The sequence below is a fragment of the Arachis stenosperma genome, chromosome 10, assembly GCF_014773155.1.
Source record: "Arachis stenosperma cultivar V10309 chromosome 10, arast.V10309.gnm1.PFL2, whole genome shotgun sequence".
NCBI classification, from domain to species: domain Eukaryota; kingdom Viridiplantae; phylum Streptophyta; class Magnoliopsida; order Fabales; family Fabaceae; genus Arachis; species Arachis stenosperma.
In genome coordinates, this window is record NC_080386.1 from 140,907 (window position 1) to 158,242 (window position 17,336).

Below are 17,336 nucleotides of genomic sequence, written 5' to 3' on the forward strand. Positions count from 1 at the left end.
GAGGAATATTAACATTATGTGCCTACAAGAAACAAAGTGGGTTGGTGCGAAGGCTAGGAAGTTTGATACTTCTGGTTTCAAACTTTGGTATACAGGAAAGGTGAAGAATAGAAATGGGGTTGGAATAATTGTGGATAAGCAGTGAAAGAAGGACGTAGTGGATGTCAAGAGGGTGGGAGATCGGATCATCTCTATCAAACTTGTGGTGGAGGGAGGTGCTTTCCATGTGATTAGCGCCTATGCACCACAAGTGGGTTCGGACGAACAACACAAAATAAGGTTTTGGGAGGATTTAGAGAGTTTGGTTCAAGGCATACCTTTGGGAGATAAGATTTTCTTATGAGGAGATTTAAATGACCATGTTGGGAGAGAAATGACTGGATATGGGAGTATTCACGGAGGCCATGCTTTCAGGGTGATCAATATCGAGGGTAAAACTATTTTGGACTTTTCCTTAACCTTTGATCGAGAAGACATGTTTTAAAAAGAGAGACGAACATCTTATAACCTATAAGAGTGGCATGACAAGCTCTCAAATCAACTTCTTCTTGTTGAGGAGAGCCGACCGAAAATTTTGCATTAATTGTAAAATTATCCCAAGAGAGAGTTTGACAACACAACATAGGGTGCTCGTCATGGATTTTCGCATTGAGCAAAAGTTGAGGAAAAGATATCAAACGAAGAACCCAAGGACGAGGTGGTGGCGGATGAAAGATGAGGAACAAAGAAGCTTCCTAAGACGGGTAGGAGAAGAGGCAAAGTAGGATGGGAATGGAAGGGCGGAAGAGATGTGGAGGGAGATGGCAAAAGTTATTAGAAGAATAGCAAAAGAAAGCTTTGGTGAATCTAAAGGAATAAGACCAAGAGACAAGGAGTCCTGGTGGTGAAATGCGAGTGTACAAGAAAAGATAAAGACAAAAAAGGAGTGCTTTAAAGAGTGGTCTTTATGCCGCAACGCAGATAAGTGGGAAAAATATAAGGCGGCTAAGAAAGAGACAAAAGTGGTTGTAAGTGAAGCAAGAACAAGAGCATATGAGGGTCTCTACCAGTCTTTGGGCACAAAAGAAGGAGAAAAAGGTATATATAGAATCGCAAAGAATCGTGAAAGAAGAACGAGAGATTTGGATCAAGTTAAGTGCATAAAGGATAAGGATGTAGAGGTGTTGGCTCAAGAGGAGAAGATTAATGAAAGGTGGAAGAGCTACTTCTACGAGTTATTTAATGATGGACAGAAGACTCTTCCGAGCCTTGGCCGGTTATGCACAAGGGAGGAAGATCAAAACTTTGACTACTATCGAAGGATTCGAGATTTCGAGGTAAAAGAGGCTCTAAAGCAGATGAAAAATGGCAGGGCAGTAGAACCTGATAATATCCTGATTGAGGTTTGGAAGGGTTTTTGATAAAAAGGTATCAACTGGTTAACCAAACTTTTTAATGAGATTTTAAGATCAAAGAAGATGCTTGACGAGTGGAGAAAGAGCACCTTGGTACCTATCTACAAGAATAAGGGGATATACAAAGTTGCGGAAACTATAGAGGAATCAAACTTATGAGTCATACCATGAAGTTATGGGAAATAGTGATAGTTGAGAAAAGAGACACAAGTAACAGAGAACCAATTTGGATTTATGCCAAGCAGATCTACCACTGAAGCGATATACCTACTAAGAAGGATGATGGAGAGGTATCGTAGTAATAAAAGGGATCTATATATGGTGTTTATTGATTTGGAAAAAGAGTATGATAGAGTACTAAGGGAGGTCTTATGAAAGGTTTTAGAAAAGAGGAGAGTAAGAATCTCATATATTCGTGCAATTAAAGACATGTATAATGGGGCCACAACTAGTGTGAAGACTCAAGGTGGTGTGACAGAGGAATTTTCTATTGGTATAGGATTACACCAGGGATCATCCTTACGTCCATACCTTTTCACATTAGTCTTGGAAGTACTCACAGAGCACATCAAAGAGCTCGTGCCATAGTGCATACTTTTTTCCGATGATATCGTCTTTATGGGAGAGTCAAGGGAATACCTAAATAGGAAGTTGGAGTTATGGAGAGAAATTCTAGAAGTGTATGGTCTGTGCATAAGCCGAAACAAGACGGAATATATGGAATGTAAGTTTAGTCTGAGAAGGAAAAACCCTAATATAGAGGTGAAGATTGGAGAAGACATCCTATGACAAGTTAAAAGTTTTAAGTATGTTGGGTGCATCATACAGGATGTAAATCATAGGAACCAAGAAGGTTGGTCTACATGTAAACGGTCTCTCTGTAGACATGATACATGACAGAGCACAATGGCGTCGTTTGATTCATGTAACCGATCCCACTTAGTGGGACAAGGCTTTGTTATTGTTTGTTTGTAATATATTTTTTTATTTCAAATAAAGAGTAAAGTATTGTTTTTGTCCCTAACGTTTGGGGTAAATCCTAAAGTTGTCCCTAACGTTTCAATCGTCCTATTTAAGTCCATAACGTTTCAAAACTGATTCAATGTTGTCCTGCCGTAAGGGAACTGTTAACAGAATTGACGGCGGGACAAAATTGAGACAATTTTAAAACGTTAGGAACTTAAATAGAACGAAAATGTTGGGGACAAAAATGATACATAGAAATAAATTTTAATTTTATCCTTCAATAATATCAATTTTTTTACTATACATAGTATTCAATTATTTTTTAATCACATCTAAGTAAATTATTCTTAATCATATTACTTTTATTTTAAGTAAATTAATTTTTTTATAATTACTCTTAAAAATTTTTAGTTATTATGAAATGTTTGTAGAATGACTAGTATATAAACTTACAGAAAAAAATATATACAATAAAATATAAATTATACCTTTTGTCTCTAATGTATTAAAATTCTTTAAAATTATAAAAAATAAATTTATTTAAAATAAAAGTAATGTGATTAAGTGTAATTTATTTAGATCTAATTAAAAAATAATTGAATACTATGTACAATAAAAAATTAATATTATTGAAAGATAAAATTAAATTAAAATTTATTTTTATGTATCGTTTTTGTCCCTAACGTTTTCGTCCTATTTAAGTCTCTAACGTTTTAAAATCGTCTTAATTTTATTCCGCCGTCAATTCTGTTAACGGATTCCTAACGGTATGACAACATTGACTCAATTTTGAAACGTTAGGGACTTAAATAGGACGATTGAAACATTAGAGACAACTTTAGGACTTACCCCAAACGTTAAGGACAAAAACAATACTTTACTCTTCAAATAAATAACAACAAGTAATTAATTGAAGATCAACAAATCCTACTCTCAATGAATTAATTATTTTAAAGCTAATGTAGACAATTTTCTAAAAGATGATTTTTTATAATGATAGTTTGGCTATTTATATTAAAAAATTAATAATTTTTTTATTTTGATTTAATTATTAAAATTTTTAAGTTACTCAAAATTTGAAGAATATTATTTTAAAATTATTTATTTCTTATCATATTTTTGACAAATTTTAAAAATAATTTTATTTATAAATGTTATTATATAAATATTATTATATAATTTTTATGTTAAAATTGTTTATTGCCCCCTAAATTTTTTTTAAACTCCACCACTGCATATCATATATAGTTATACATTAGAAGTATTTCTTTCTCTCTTTCTCTTTCTCTTTTTCTTTCTCTTTCTCTTTCTCTCTTTATATGAAAAAATTATAATGTTAAATATAATAATTTAACTTCTATGTATGTAATATTTATAATTTTATTTTATTACATTTGATATTATATAATTATTCTAATAATAATTAAAGAATATAAAATATAATATAAATAGTAATTAAAAAATAAATATATAATAAAATACTTTTAGAATGTTTTATACTAATTTTATTGTGTCTTCAATTTTTTTTATGAACAAATTATTGTCTAAAAATAGTCAGTATTTTCGTACGTGTATCTTGAGAAATATGACATCTTAAGTTTAATTTGATAAAGTTTTTTGGATAGAAGAGTTTGTGTTTTTTATTTTGTATTTAGTGAATTAAAAACTTATATGCTTATACTTGCAGTTTTTAAAAGTTAGGAATACTTTTGACAGTATCTAAAAATTTTTTTTAAAGATAAATTATGTTAATCAAAATTAAAAAGTCTAATATAATCTTATATAATAATAAATATCTAAAATTATCCTTATTAATTATAATACTATATAAGTAATTATATATATATATATATATATATATATATATATATATATTATGATTCAATTTTACTTTTAAAAACTATTTCACTAAATATAATTATAGTATTTATACTTGTTAAAAGTTATTTTTAATTTAATTTTGCAGATATGATAACTTTTAAAAAGCTAACTTTAAAAACAATTTTCATGAGCTACTTTAAAAAAAATGTGAAACCAAATATGTGAAAAGAAACCTAACTATAAATACGTGAAACATGATAATATCTAAGAGATATAATTGAAATCTGTTATTTTGACCGATTATAATTATCTCAAAAATGAGTTTAGAAGGTAGATTTTCAAGTATTTCAGTTTGGCCTTTCCTTGCACGTGAACGGAACTATATATGTTTAATTTTGGGGTAAAGTATGTTTGCTGTCTTTTAACGTTTATATACTTTTAAAGTAATTCTAATATTTTATTTGATTAAATTTTATTTTTAATATTTTTTATTTATATCAAAATTATTTTTGAATATTTTTTATTTTGTCTTTAATATTTTAGATAAAATTAATATTCTATAATAATTTTGACACAAACTAAACATATTAAAAATAAAATTAAATATTAAGATATTTTAGAAAAAAAAAGGGACATAGATAAACACCTTGCGAGAACACATGATGCAATAGTTAGCTCGCTACTGTAAGTTGATCTAATTTACGATTTTCAGAAGAAATATGATAGAATCAAAGTAATTATAAAGTGAAGTGAATCATTATTTCTTCGCTGCTGCTCATTTGTTAGTCTTTAAAGGTGATGATTTCTGTTATTTGAACACTACTCCTTTTTTACAATTTGTAGTTACTCTTCTTTAATCTAGATACTGACCTAACATATATATATTTTCTATTATTAAATTAGAGTATGTGTTTTTACTCATATAATATAGCAAAAACAGTATATTTATTTAGATAATATTTTTAAGAATGTCCAAAAAGAATTCACAAGTATACATTAGACCGGCATGCTTTTCACTAAATGGATGAAGGATGATTAGGACTTTTGAGATTTAATAATAAATTAATAGAAACAACCCAAAAAACAAAACAAAAGTGGGTGCAAAGGAAAGAACAGTCTATATATATTACATATAGTGTTTGAAAGCTAAGAATGAATGACATCTGTAGAATAATGTCCAAGTCCCTTTAATTTATTTATAAACAGTTGGTATTTAATTGTAAAAAAAGTTAAATAATTAATATTTAATTTAAAAATATAAAAAATTAATAATTTTTAAGTATTTAAAATTTGTCAATTAAACAAAAGATAGATAACAGGTAGAAGGAAACATAAAATCAGCCTTTATAAATAGCCCTCATAACTTCAATTTAATCATAATCGTTAACCTTATTATACACTCAATACTTCACTTGTGTCAATATTCAACACACATATTTTGTGTTGCCACTTGTCTTTCCTATAGCCATGTCCACCTCCTCTGGAACCTCACAGACTTACCTCAAAGGACATGAAGAACACATGAATAATTCTTCATCATCAACTCTTATTATTCTACAACGCAACACTTCATCTTCTTGTGGCACTGAGAGAAGAGGCAGAAGAAAGCAGCAATCAGCAGAACCAGGAAGATTTCTTGGTGTGAGAAGACGGCCATGGGGAAGATATGCTGCTGAGATCAGAGACCCTACAACCAAAGAGAGACACTGGCTTGGAACCTTTGACACTGCTCATGAAGCTGCTCTTGCTTATGATAGAGCTGCTCTTTCCATCAAAGGTGGCTTAGCAAGAACAAACTTCATCTACACAACCACACAAAACAACACCATCAATGGTAATAATCTTCTCAACTCTATGGATAATAATCCTCATCATCATCAACAAGTTATTTTGCCACCTTCACAAGATTATTTCCTCAACAACACTCATCAGAATTGCATCATGCCTCACCAACTTGATGATGATATTACTTCCCTTGTCGACGATGAGAACCCTTCAAAGTTGGTGATGAAGAGCGATGAGAATTTGTTCTTCTTCTCAGCCACTGATTCCACAAATTCTGGCTATCTGGAATGCATTGTTCCAGAGAACTGTTTCAGACCTATTTCTTCTAGCACTCCCACCAACAACAATACCTCAAACTCCTCCATGAGTGCTGCTTCAGCTCCTAGTGACCAAAATGTTGTTAGCCACATTAACACAAACACCATGGAGGCATTGAAGCATTACTATGGTGGTGAAGAACTTGATGGTCAAGGATTATTCTGGAACAATCAGGATGAGCAACAATCATCTTGGGATTGCAATAATAAGAGTAATAATTATGGTGAACTTTCAGCTATATTTGACAAACAAGAAGGTTGCATGAATGCATTGTGTCCCATCATGAATGAGACTAGTCCAAGCTATGGAGTAGTAGTGACTACTCGTGAGGCTGCTATTCCTATTCCTTCAACTACTTCTCCATCAATTCCTTCTTTGGGGGATGTCCACTTAGGAATGACCTACTCGCTCTTCTAGTTCTTTTATTTTTCCTTCTATATCTATTTATTATGTATTCATTGTTTTATTATTATAGAATAAAATGTTATTCTTAGTTAAACTAAGAATTACGCTTTATTCTATATAATAATAAATATGAGTACACAATAGATACAAAAAAGTGAAAAACTCAAGTCAATTATTAGTTTATTACTACATCGTCGAGGTGTCCTTACGATGATTGACGAAGGATGGTACACTACACTTTATGTACGTTGCATGTACCTTGTACGTTTCTTAGCGCCCCTCATCTCCTTTTTTTTTGTTTCTATTTTTTCTTTTTTCTTGTTAATGTAATCTCAAAATTATGATGTGTGCTCCTTTTGTTCTAAAATTTCCCCAAAATAATGATAATAATAGGTTAAATTGTCAGTACTACTATCAGTTGTTGTGACGTTCACATCAACTAAAAGTCATTGGAGTTGAACTTAGAATAAAGAGAAAGCTTTAAGAAAATTTAATGCGGTGAAAGAGAAGAGTGCTTTAATTTGCAATTAATATTTTTAATTAAAAAATATTATATACATATTAAAAATTACTATTATATATAAATTTATTTTTAATATATATCTTATATTTTAATATATATTCTATATTAATAATTAATTTAATGTTAATTTTTAGTATACTATTGATATAATTGTTTTAATTTAAGCTCAGGTGGTGGGGCGGCTGTGATAATTTAACTGGGAGTATTAGGTTCAAGCTATATATAGGTAATTGAATTGATATTCAAAAGTGAAAAAAGAAAAAGAAAAAAAAACATGCCATTTAAATGATTATAATATATCCATTTGGAACACAAAATATGTGAAAAGATAATGTGATGTTGACAAGATAGAAATTCTTAATTATTCTGTCAAAGATATATATACATGAGTAAGATAAAGATAACTTAACTATCTAAACAAAAATGAATAAGCTAACTGAAACTTTAGTTATTAATATTGGATTTAACTCCTTTTTTTTTCTACTCTTACTTTGACTGAATGTAATGAACAAAATTTTATAAAATCAAATCATATATTTAGATTATTATTCAATTAATAAGTATAAAAATGATTATTTTTGCTAATGTAATAATATATTGTTAGGTATTTATATAAAAAATTTATATATAATCCATAAAAATTAAATATAATCTTTTAATGATCAAATTCACTAATAATATTTTTACAATAAAAACCACCAATAATATAATTCATATTTAGATTTTTGCCAGCAATATCCTAATTTTATTTTTTGGAGTTTTTAATACATACAATACTTATTAAGAAGCCTTGATTTTTTATTTTGGAAAAACAACTTTCATGTTTAGCTCATTAAAGACTTTGCTTAGAACAATCGCGAGCAAAATTCATAACATGTTATATTTAATTTAAAAAATATTATTTATATATTAAAATTAATTATTAAAATTAATCACTATATAATATATTTTTATACAAATTCATGTATAATTTTATTTATTTTTAATCTATTATTTTATATTTTATATTACTGGTCAATTTTAATATATACCTATGATTGTATTTAGTAGTTACATTAATATTTTCTATATAGAGAGACACATCATGTAAGGGTGAGTGTGTGCTACTTTTCGGCTAGTTGCCTGAACTTTTGGCAGCAAGAAATACCCTATGAACAAATGAACAACATAGACTCACAGGAAGAGAGAGATATATAAATTAAAGTAACTAAATAGTAAATAATACACATAAAAATTTTACTTTCATTATGAAAATTTTCAGTGTAGATAATTCTAATAGTAAAAAGATATAAAGTAACTAAATAGTAAATACAGTAATACACATAAAACATTGGATTAGTTTGGCAAAATTATCTAATAAAGGAATGATTACCGGTGCTTAATTTTTTCATGGGAATAAAATGATACTTGTATTCTAAGACCACCCTCTTTAAAAAAAATTTTTTTTTTGAAAAGAACCAAACAAAAAAAGAAAAGAGAGTACTTGTACACTTGTGCCCGTACTATTGCTTGTTTACATTATATTGTATATTCTCTTTTGTTGATATATTTTCTTATTAGAAATTTGTCGTAATGGATCTCGGCAGAAGTGCGTTGAATCACCAGATCGCGGGACCTACTAACATTATTGAAAAAGTTCGACACCTCACTACGTCGCCCACGCTTTTCAGGTTCATTCTAGCTTCAAAGGCCGTCGAGTATTTTTGGCTTGTCGAAATATTTTGGCAGCCAGATTTTGAGAATGGAGGAGTGGAAAGGGATGGCTTCCATGATGATGGGTTATCATCGTCTTCTCGGTCTCTTTCGGTGGGTCTCCCTGTGTCCTTTCGACCCGTCTTGGGTCGTGTGAGACCGAGCGTCAGTTCGATATCTGTCATTTCTTCAAGGGCTTCTGCCCTGAACTTCTGACCTTCTTGGGGAGATCGGGTGCGAGAGAGACTTGGACTAGGATAGTAGCAGTCCTTCGTTGCCAGCTCTCTTTCGAGGTTCTGCACCCAGTGGCGCAGCTCCTGCATAATTTTGGCATTGTCATCACCTGTACCCCAAAATGGGCGTCTCTCATGAGAGCTAGAGGATGGATCATCTCTGCAGGAACGGGTTCCCGTGCGCTCACGGGAGGAAGCCATAGAGGCTATCCTACTCATCAAGCGGGTTCCTTTCTCCTCACGTACCTCCTCCTCCTCTTGCTTGTCCAGCAGGCCCAACAAGAAGTCCATTCACGCTAAGTTCTCCGCAGACAACGTCAATGTTCGGTAGCTCTTAGACCAAACGTGTTGAATACGAAGTTCATCGGGATAGGGAGGTTGTAGGAGACTGGTCCTGAATGGATTCTGGTATAGAGACTCCTCTGGGTTGCCGAGTTGAGGAAGCAGTGGGCCACCTTCAAAGACTCCAACGCTTAAGTTAATATCCGTATAAGAGGCGGCTATTAGAGTTAGGGTAGGTGACGTACTTCTGGAGAGGGGTAGATTCCTCCTCTCTTATAATCCGTACTCGGGTGGACTCTTGGTGGCCAAGCCCACTTTTCTAAAAGCTTCTGCTAGACTAGCTGTCCAAACTCCACGTAGATAAGGAAGGGACAGCAGGTTCTCTCCTAGATCAGGTCGCGTGACTTGTCGGGTCGACCGCTCGTGGGTTGACCTAGATCGTTATTGGGCCGGATCGAAACAATCACATTAGATCTTAAAAAATATTATTATCATTTAATATTTTAGAAAAAAATTTATCACGTTCAATTTTTTTTCAGAACATTTTTAGTAGCTTATCCATTTAAAATGAGAGTGCAATTCATGAAAGTTCATGAAACTAAACTCATTATATATATATATATATATATATATATATATATAGAGTAAATACTCAATTTCGTCCTCGAAAGTGTCCCCGATCTCCATTTTCGTTCCCAAAAGTCAAAATTAATCAAAAAAGTCCTCGAAAGATACCCGTGTTGATCACGTTCGTCCTTCCGTCTTCTGGGTTGATGAGATGGCAAACGGCCGCTTACGTGGCACGTTAACTGCCAAGCTGGCCAAGGCCACGATGTACGATGTTGTTGCTGACAAGATAAGTTTTGGTTAAGCCATCAAATTAGTCCTTGGAGTTTCTTAACCCTAATCCCAAAACGAACGATAAATAGTTCGAGGTGATCACTTTCGGTGGCAGGAGAGGTAACTAGGAGGCGTAATCCCTGGCTGGCTGCGTCGATGGAGAGAGGAGATGGTGGTTGTGGTGGTGGTGGTTTGTCACATGCATCGCACGACAGTCATGGATCCAGTGTTTCGATGCGAAGGAGGAGGGTGAATGCGCATGATGGATCGTGTTTCTGTGGGCTGAAGACTGTGATTAAGAAATCTGGGACAGCGGAGAACCCGAATAGATTGTTCCATGCATGTCCAAGGTACCGGGTGAGTGATGGTAAAAGAAGGTAAACGTTTTTGATGTTCTTATCCTCTTTTGGGTGTTCTCTGATTTTTTTGTTTACTCCCATATGAAATTGCAGAAGGGCAGTCACTGCAATTATTTTAAGTGGGTTGATGATGATGAATTCGAAGCAGTGGGTGTGTGGGATACAAAGAAAGATGCAGGAGCTGATATGGAGGTTGAAGGTGAGTATGATGAATGGCGGGTGAAGGTGGCATGGAAGTTGGGCACTGTGGAAGCTGAAGTTAGAGCTTTGAAACTGCTAATGATTCTGCTGTTTGTAGTAGTTGTGATAATTTGTTGTTTCTTATGTAATTCTAAATGAATAAATTATGCTGTACGAACATGTAAAGATGTATTGAAATTGTTGCTTTGAATGAGAGTAGTTATTTGAAATTGGAAGCAATTTCCTGTCAAATGTGGATAATTTTGTAAAGTGTGGAACTGATTCTGTGTTTACATGTATTATGTTGAGGCATAAACAAAATGAAGATAATAAGCAAGGTTAATAGTAACTTGTCATTGACAGCTAGTTGTCACATTGTCTTAATACAGAAATAGCATAACAAAGTCATAAGGTTGCTAGCTGACAAATACATTGTCCATAGACTAAATTACCACACACAAAACAAAAAACAAAAAAACAAAAGCAACAAACAGAATGTTAAAATGAGTTAACAAGTAGACACTCCTAACAACTCAAACTTTATCATCATTCTTCCTTGGAACCTTGAAGCCTGGAGTAGGCACAAAGGTCATGAATTTTTCCAGCCGCTTAGCAGTTCCGGAGCTTGTCCCTTTAATGGTCTCAGCAGAAACAGCCACAGATCCAGTTGCAATGTGCTTAGGGGAGGAAATTGACCTTGCTTTCCTTTTGATCACTTGCAACTTAGCTGGCCTACCAATCAACTGATCCTGTATGATTTAGTAGCAAATGATATTGTTACATGATTAGGCTACATCCAAATTTTTTTAGGAGTGATGATATATGATAATATATGATACTACCTTTAGGGGCTCCTGGGTTGGTGGAATGCACTCCGAGTCACTGCTGTCACTGTCTGAGTCAGCCTGAGTGGGTGATGGAAGTGAAGGCATAGGTGCCTCAGCTTGTGTACCAATGTCAGTATCAGTAGGATAAGGGTTTACTTGAGGTTCAGAACCTTGTGGAGCAGGGGTAACAACTGCCAATTGTAGCTGCATCTGCCTTGCATGTTCCTCAGCATCCACAGCTTTTTTCTTTGCGCACCCTCTCTTGTTGTGTCCAACCTCACCGCAGTACATACACCGGATTGGGTTGTATTTTCTTTTCATTTTTGTCTTTGACCCACTAGGTTGTTCTTCCTTGTCCCTCCTTCGCTTCTTTGTTGGCCTCCCTGGTTTAGGCTTCACTGGGGGTGGGATTGGGGATGGATGTGGCGTTTTCTCCCATAGATCCTGCCCCTTAACCGGATTGACATTAAAACAGTAGGTCCGCTTATACGCCTCCATCTTTAACCACTCATGGCAGTATTCCTCAGGTCTCTTGTCATTCTTATCTTGTATTGCCGATATTGCATGCATACACGGCATTCCTATCAAGCCAATCAAACTCATACAGTAACTATAATATCATATGAATGAAGACATTGTTAATTAAGTAAGGGAAGAAAGTTGTTACCTGTAAGTTGCCAAAACCTGCAGGTGCATGTGTGCTTGCCCAAGTCAACCACCATATTTGTCGGCCAGCCATGTACCTCGTACAACTCCTCCTTTTCATCACCAGACCACTGAGGAGCCCAATGGCGGGACAGCACCGTCATAGCTTCCAACCTACTTTGCAGAACAGGAGGGAGAATTCCTTGATAGTTCTGCAACTTCTTTCTGTTGTCAACCATACTCTTCATGATGATTCTCCTTACTTCCTCAGCCAGGGTCAGGATAGGCTTACTCCTGTCGTGTTTGATCTTTGCATTGAATGACTCACATGCATTGTTGCATATGTTATCCACTTTCGGAACCTCACTGAAATGCGCCTTCGTCCATGCCTCTTTTGGCCATTTATCAAGATACTGCCAGGCTTTCTCGTTGATCAATTTAACTCTCTTCATGTTTCTATCAAATTCAGATGTTGTCCTTGACCTTGCACATTCCCACACAAGGTCTTTCAACTCGCAACTACTCCACTGCTTTGAGAAATTCCGCCACAGATGCCAGACGCAGAAGCGGTGGTGAACTCGTGGGAAAACTGCCTGAACAGCAGGGATTAAACCCTGCACCAAAAGACCAAACACGAAAAGATATTAAATCATGTCAGTCCTCAACAGTGCATTCATTAAATCAAAATAGTCCTTCAAAGAAAAATACTTAAATCAAATTAGTCCTTACAGAAATTATTACCTTCTGCATATCTGAGATGAAGCACCATTTGTGCTCTCTGTAGTCACCTAGATCACTGTGAAGCAGTTCCAGAAACCATTGCCAGTTATCCCTGTTTTCCACACTGACAATTGCATATGCAATCACAAAGATGTGATTGTTAGCATCTTGTCCACAGGCTGTGAGAATTTGGCCCCCGTGTAGAGTCTTTAGAAAGGCACCATCTAGTCCAATTAGCGGTCTACAACCTGCCTTAAACCCCCTTTTGCAAGCATCAAGACACACATAGAACCGATCAAATAGTGGAGGACTCTCAGGCATTGGGATCACGCCAACTTGCACTCTGGATCCCGGATTGCTAGTAAGTAACTCGTTTGCATAATCCCACACCAAACCATACTGGGCTATCTCATCACCCTCTACAATTTTCCTAGCAGCCTTTAGTGCCCTGGTGATGCAGGTGCTATTGAGGTACACATTACACTTGCGGACAAACCAATCATACACCTCTCGATGCTTCATGGTTGGGTGCTTTCTAAGCTTAGGTACTAGCTTGCTAAGTGTCCAGGTTTGGGTTGCAGCCCTATTTTTCCTCTTTCTAGGACAGGTGTGATTATCAACTAACGTTTTAATTTGCCAAGACAAATCTTTACTGTTACAAGCACAATAAACCACCCAGGGACAATCATCTGACTTACAAACAGCTCTAACCCTAACTCTATCATTCTTGGTAAATAATATATTTCTGCCCCACTGGATAGTGTAATCCCTAGTGGCTTGTATAAATTCAGCTTTTGATTTGAAAGTCATACTAACCTCAAACTTTAGGTTTCCAAATTTGGTTTTTGCATTGTACTGGGGATAAACAGGAGGTGTCTCCTCATCAGACTCTAACTCCTTCCCCGAATCCTCTGAATGCCATGAGTCAGGATCTGACAAACTTTCAACATCATCATCATCTTCGTCTACATCTACCAAGTCATAACATAAAAGACATTAAAATTTGGCCAAATGAAATATTGAAACAATAGCAATCCAGATTAAGAGCTTACCAGATTCAGAGCTTTCTTCATCTTCGAAACCCTCATAACTTGAGTCATCAGTGTCAATTTCTTTATCTGCTAGTCTAGACTTAGGAGGCCTATGCTTCTCCTTTGCTTCAGCTTGCTTTTGCTTTCTTTCTGAGCCTATAAAACTATCAGAATCACTTTCACTGCTGTATAAACTGTCTCCTACAACCTTTGCAGGCTTGTACAACTCATCTTCAGTACTCTCATACGAGTCATGAGAGTCAGAATCTTCATGCTGGATGGGACCTTCTCTTACAATTCTTCCGGATCTTGTTACTCTGCATGCACTGCTATTTCCTTTCTTCTTACTACTTTCTGGAGTTTCGGCTGGTTGGGAGGAGGTTTTGGAATGATGTGGGACTGTCTTCCCCTGACTGTTGCTTTTGGCTTCTTCAGGGTGGAGTTTTGTTGACTGCAAGGGAGTCCTTATGGGCTGAGAGGTGGTCTTTGAGGCTTTATGTGTTGGTTTGGTGGACTGAGAAAAAGCCTTATTGGGCTTACTCGGCTGTGAGGATGGCTTCATGGGCTGAGGATTGGGCTTACTGGGCTGAGCTTTGGGCCTACTGGGCTGTGAGGCTGCCTTAGTGGGCTCATAGGTTGCTTTCCTTGGCTGAGGGTGGTTCATTGTAGGAGTTTTCACAGGTTGGGAGTGATGCATCTTGGCCTGGGAACTCAACTTCCTCTCCTTACTAGTTCCTGCTTCCAGAAGAGGTACACCTTCCCCTCTGTTGTCCACTACACAGGGCTGTGAGATGCAGTCCTCAAAGTATAGGTTGATCAAGTGGTGGTTCCTCCTACAATCCTTGCACATTGCAATCAAGTCAGCATCATTCTCCAACTTCTTCAACCCAGATGGAATTGGAACTCCAGGAACTTTCCACCAACAATTGCCAGCCTCAATGTATCCCAGCTCCTTATAGTAACCCCTCACGAAAAACACATCAAGTGTGTCTCCCTCGACACCCATCAATACCTCTGTGTTATCAGGTTCATAAACCATGTCACCATCCTCACCCGTCCTAAACAACCCACCGTGGTGAAAGACAAACGTCATGGGAGGACCCTCCATCTACAATAACAAACAAACACGAAAACAGCATAAACAAACATGACAAGCAACAGCTGCTCTGTATCAATCACCACCTAGTACACCTAGTTGGTTCCAATCAACCTTTCACCCAAAAAAAAACATGCAACAGAACCATAACTAAATTCAAACATCACTGACTACTGTCACAGAGGCATACAAAGCAACACAATCTCATATACAATACACCACATCACAGAATAAACCCTAAATCAGACGAAGACTAACACCACCATATTACCAATACAACACATCACAAAATAAGTAAGAAATGATATAATGAGTTCAATCATTATTACCTCTCAATGTCTCAATGCCTTCTTTTACTAGCAATGCTGCGCCAGTATAACACCCACTCTGCATTCAACGGCCAAAACCTTTACAATGTTTTCGTCTAGCAGCACTAACGATCCTTGTCAGGGTGGTTCAGACCTTCGGTTCCACCCTTAGGGCATGCCTTGTGGGAGACGACACGTTTTGGAGCGAAAGAGAGAGCGATGGTTGATATGAGACAGGGGTTAGCCATCGCAACGTTTCAAAACCTGTTCAAAACACAATACGCCGACGTTTCAACGCCACTGCCTCCATCAACCAAAACGACGTCGTCCTCCTTCAATGCCAGCTTGGCAGTTAACGTGCCACGTAAGCGGCCGTTTGCCATCTCATCAACCCAGAAGACGGAAGGACGAACGTGATCAACACGGGTATCTTTCGAGGACTTTTTTGATTACTTTTGACTTTCGGGGACGAAAATGGAGATCGGGGACACTTTCGAGGACGAAATTGAGTATTTACTCTATATATATATAAAGAAATAGCTGTACATTACACAAATTATGCAGAAAAAACATCATTATTATTAGTACTATTTTATTAAGATATTTTTCATTTATATTAGACTCTGAAAATTGAGAATAGAGAATTTTTTATAAAAATAATTAACATATAATTATTAGAATTAATTTTTTAAAACATTTATTAAAGTATATATATAATTATAATTTTTTGTTTTTTTGAGAGATTCTTATATGCACTAATGGTTGGAAACTTTAGAATTTCACTTTTGAACTTTACGTTGAAAATATGATTTGGTGCCGCAATACATGGGGTAGTTTGGTTGGCTGTGTACTTCACTAGAGAGAGGATTTTTATTAAATAAATAAAATAATTTTTTATTTATAAATACAGATAATTTATAATATTTTTATCAATTTATACTTTATTACTCATTTTATTTACGGTGTACATAAAATAATATTGTGTAAATTTTATTTATAGTGTAAATAAAATAAGACACAAATTTATGTGCACGTATTATATTTGTATACATAGTGTGTAATGTGTTTATGTCATTTACCGTATAAGTATAAACGAGATAAATAATAGACGCACTTCTATATTAAACTCGTTTACAATTGAAATCACTTTTGAATAAGAATAATTTATTGAAGCCACTTTAGTGTAAACGAGATAAGTAATGGCTGCCTCTATATATTGAGGGAATTTTTTTTAAATAAAATAAATGTTTATTATTTTTTTTATTTCTTTCATTTGAATTTTACATATTTAAATTTAATTTTGATTATGGTAGATAACTTTTTTAATTATTGCTCAATTGTTTTAATGTTTATTATGTTTGTTTGATATTTTTCATTATTTTATTTTTAAAAATTAATTATTCTATTTTCAATTAAATTTAGAAATATGAAATACTTATTTTTTTAGTATATTTTTTTATCTTTTTTTATTTTGACATTTAAGTGTTTATTTTTTAAATGGATTTGTTATTAAACTTTTTTATTTTTTATCAGAAGCCTCGTCTACTTCTTTCTAGTCAAGTGAGTCACACTCTTGAATCACCAGACGCCATTCTCCCTTACTTGAGGGAGGCTGGGATCAGCGACACGATGCAGCTCAAGAACTTGAAGGAGGCTGGCGTTCGGAGGCCCATACTTTCTACCTGTCATGAGGTGAGTGCACCATCACCCTACAGGATATTGTGTACCATCTTAGGTTACGCTCGCATAGAAAACCAATGGGTGGGTGTTTGCGTGATTTTCAAACAAGGTACCAGCACCCGACCTGGGAGTGGGTAGATATATAATCTCCTCAGTGTCAAGCTTCCTCATGCTCAACAGTAGGGTGCACAGAGAAAAGAGTCATTCTCCATCAAGCTAACATGGCTTCGA

General features: G+C 35.0%; 1 protein-coding gene across 1 annotated transcript; it reads left to right on the forward strand.

The window, feature by feature from the left end:
- Positions 1-5,648: 5,648 nt before the first annotated feature.
- On the forward strand, positions 5,649-6,701 carry LOC130955319 (ethylene-responsive transcription factor ERF086-like). Its single transcript, XM_057882158.1, has one exon. The coding sequence runs from the start codon at positions 5,649-5,651 to the stop codon at positions 6,699-6,701; it is 1,053 nt and encodes a 350-aa protein (XP_057738141.1).
- Positions 6,702-17,336: the final 10,635 nt, after the last annotated feature.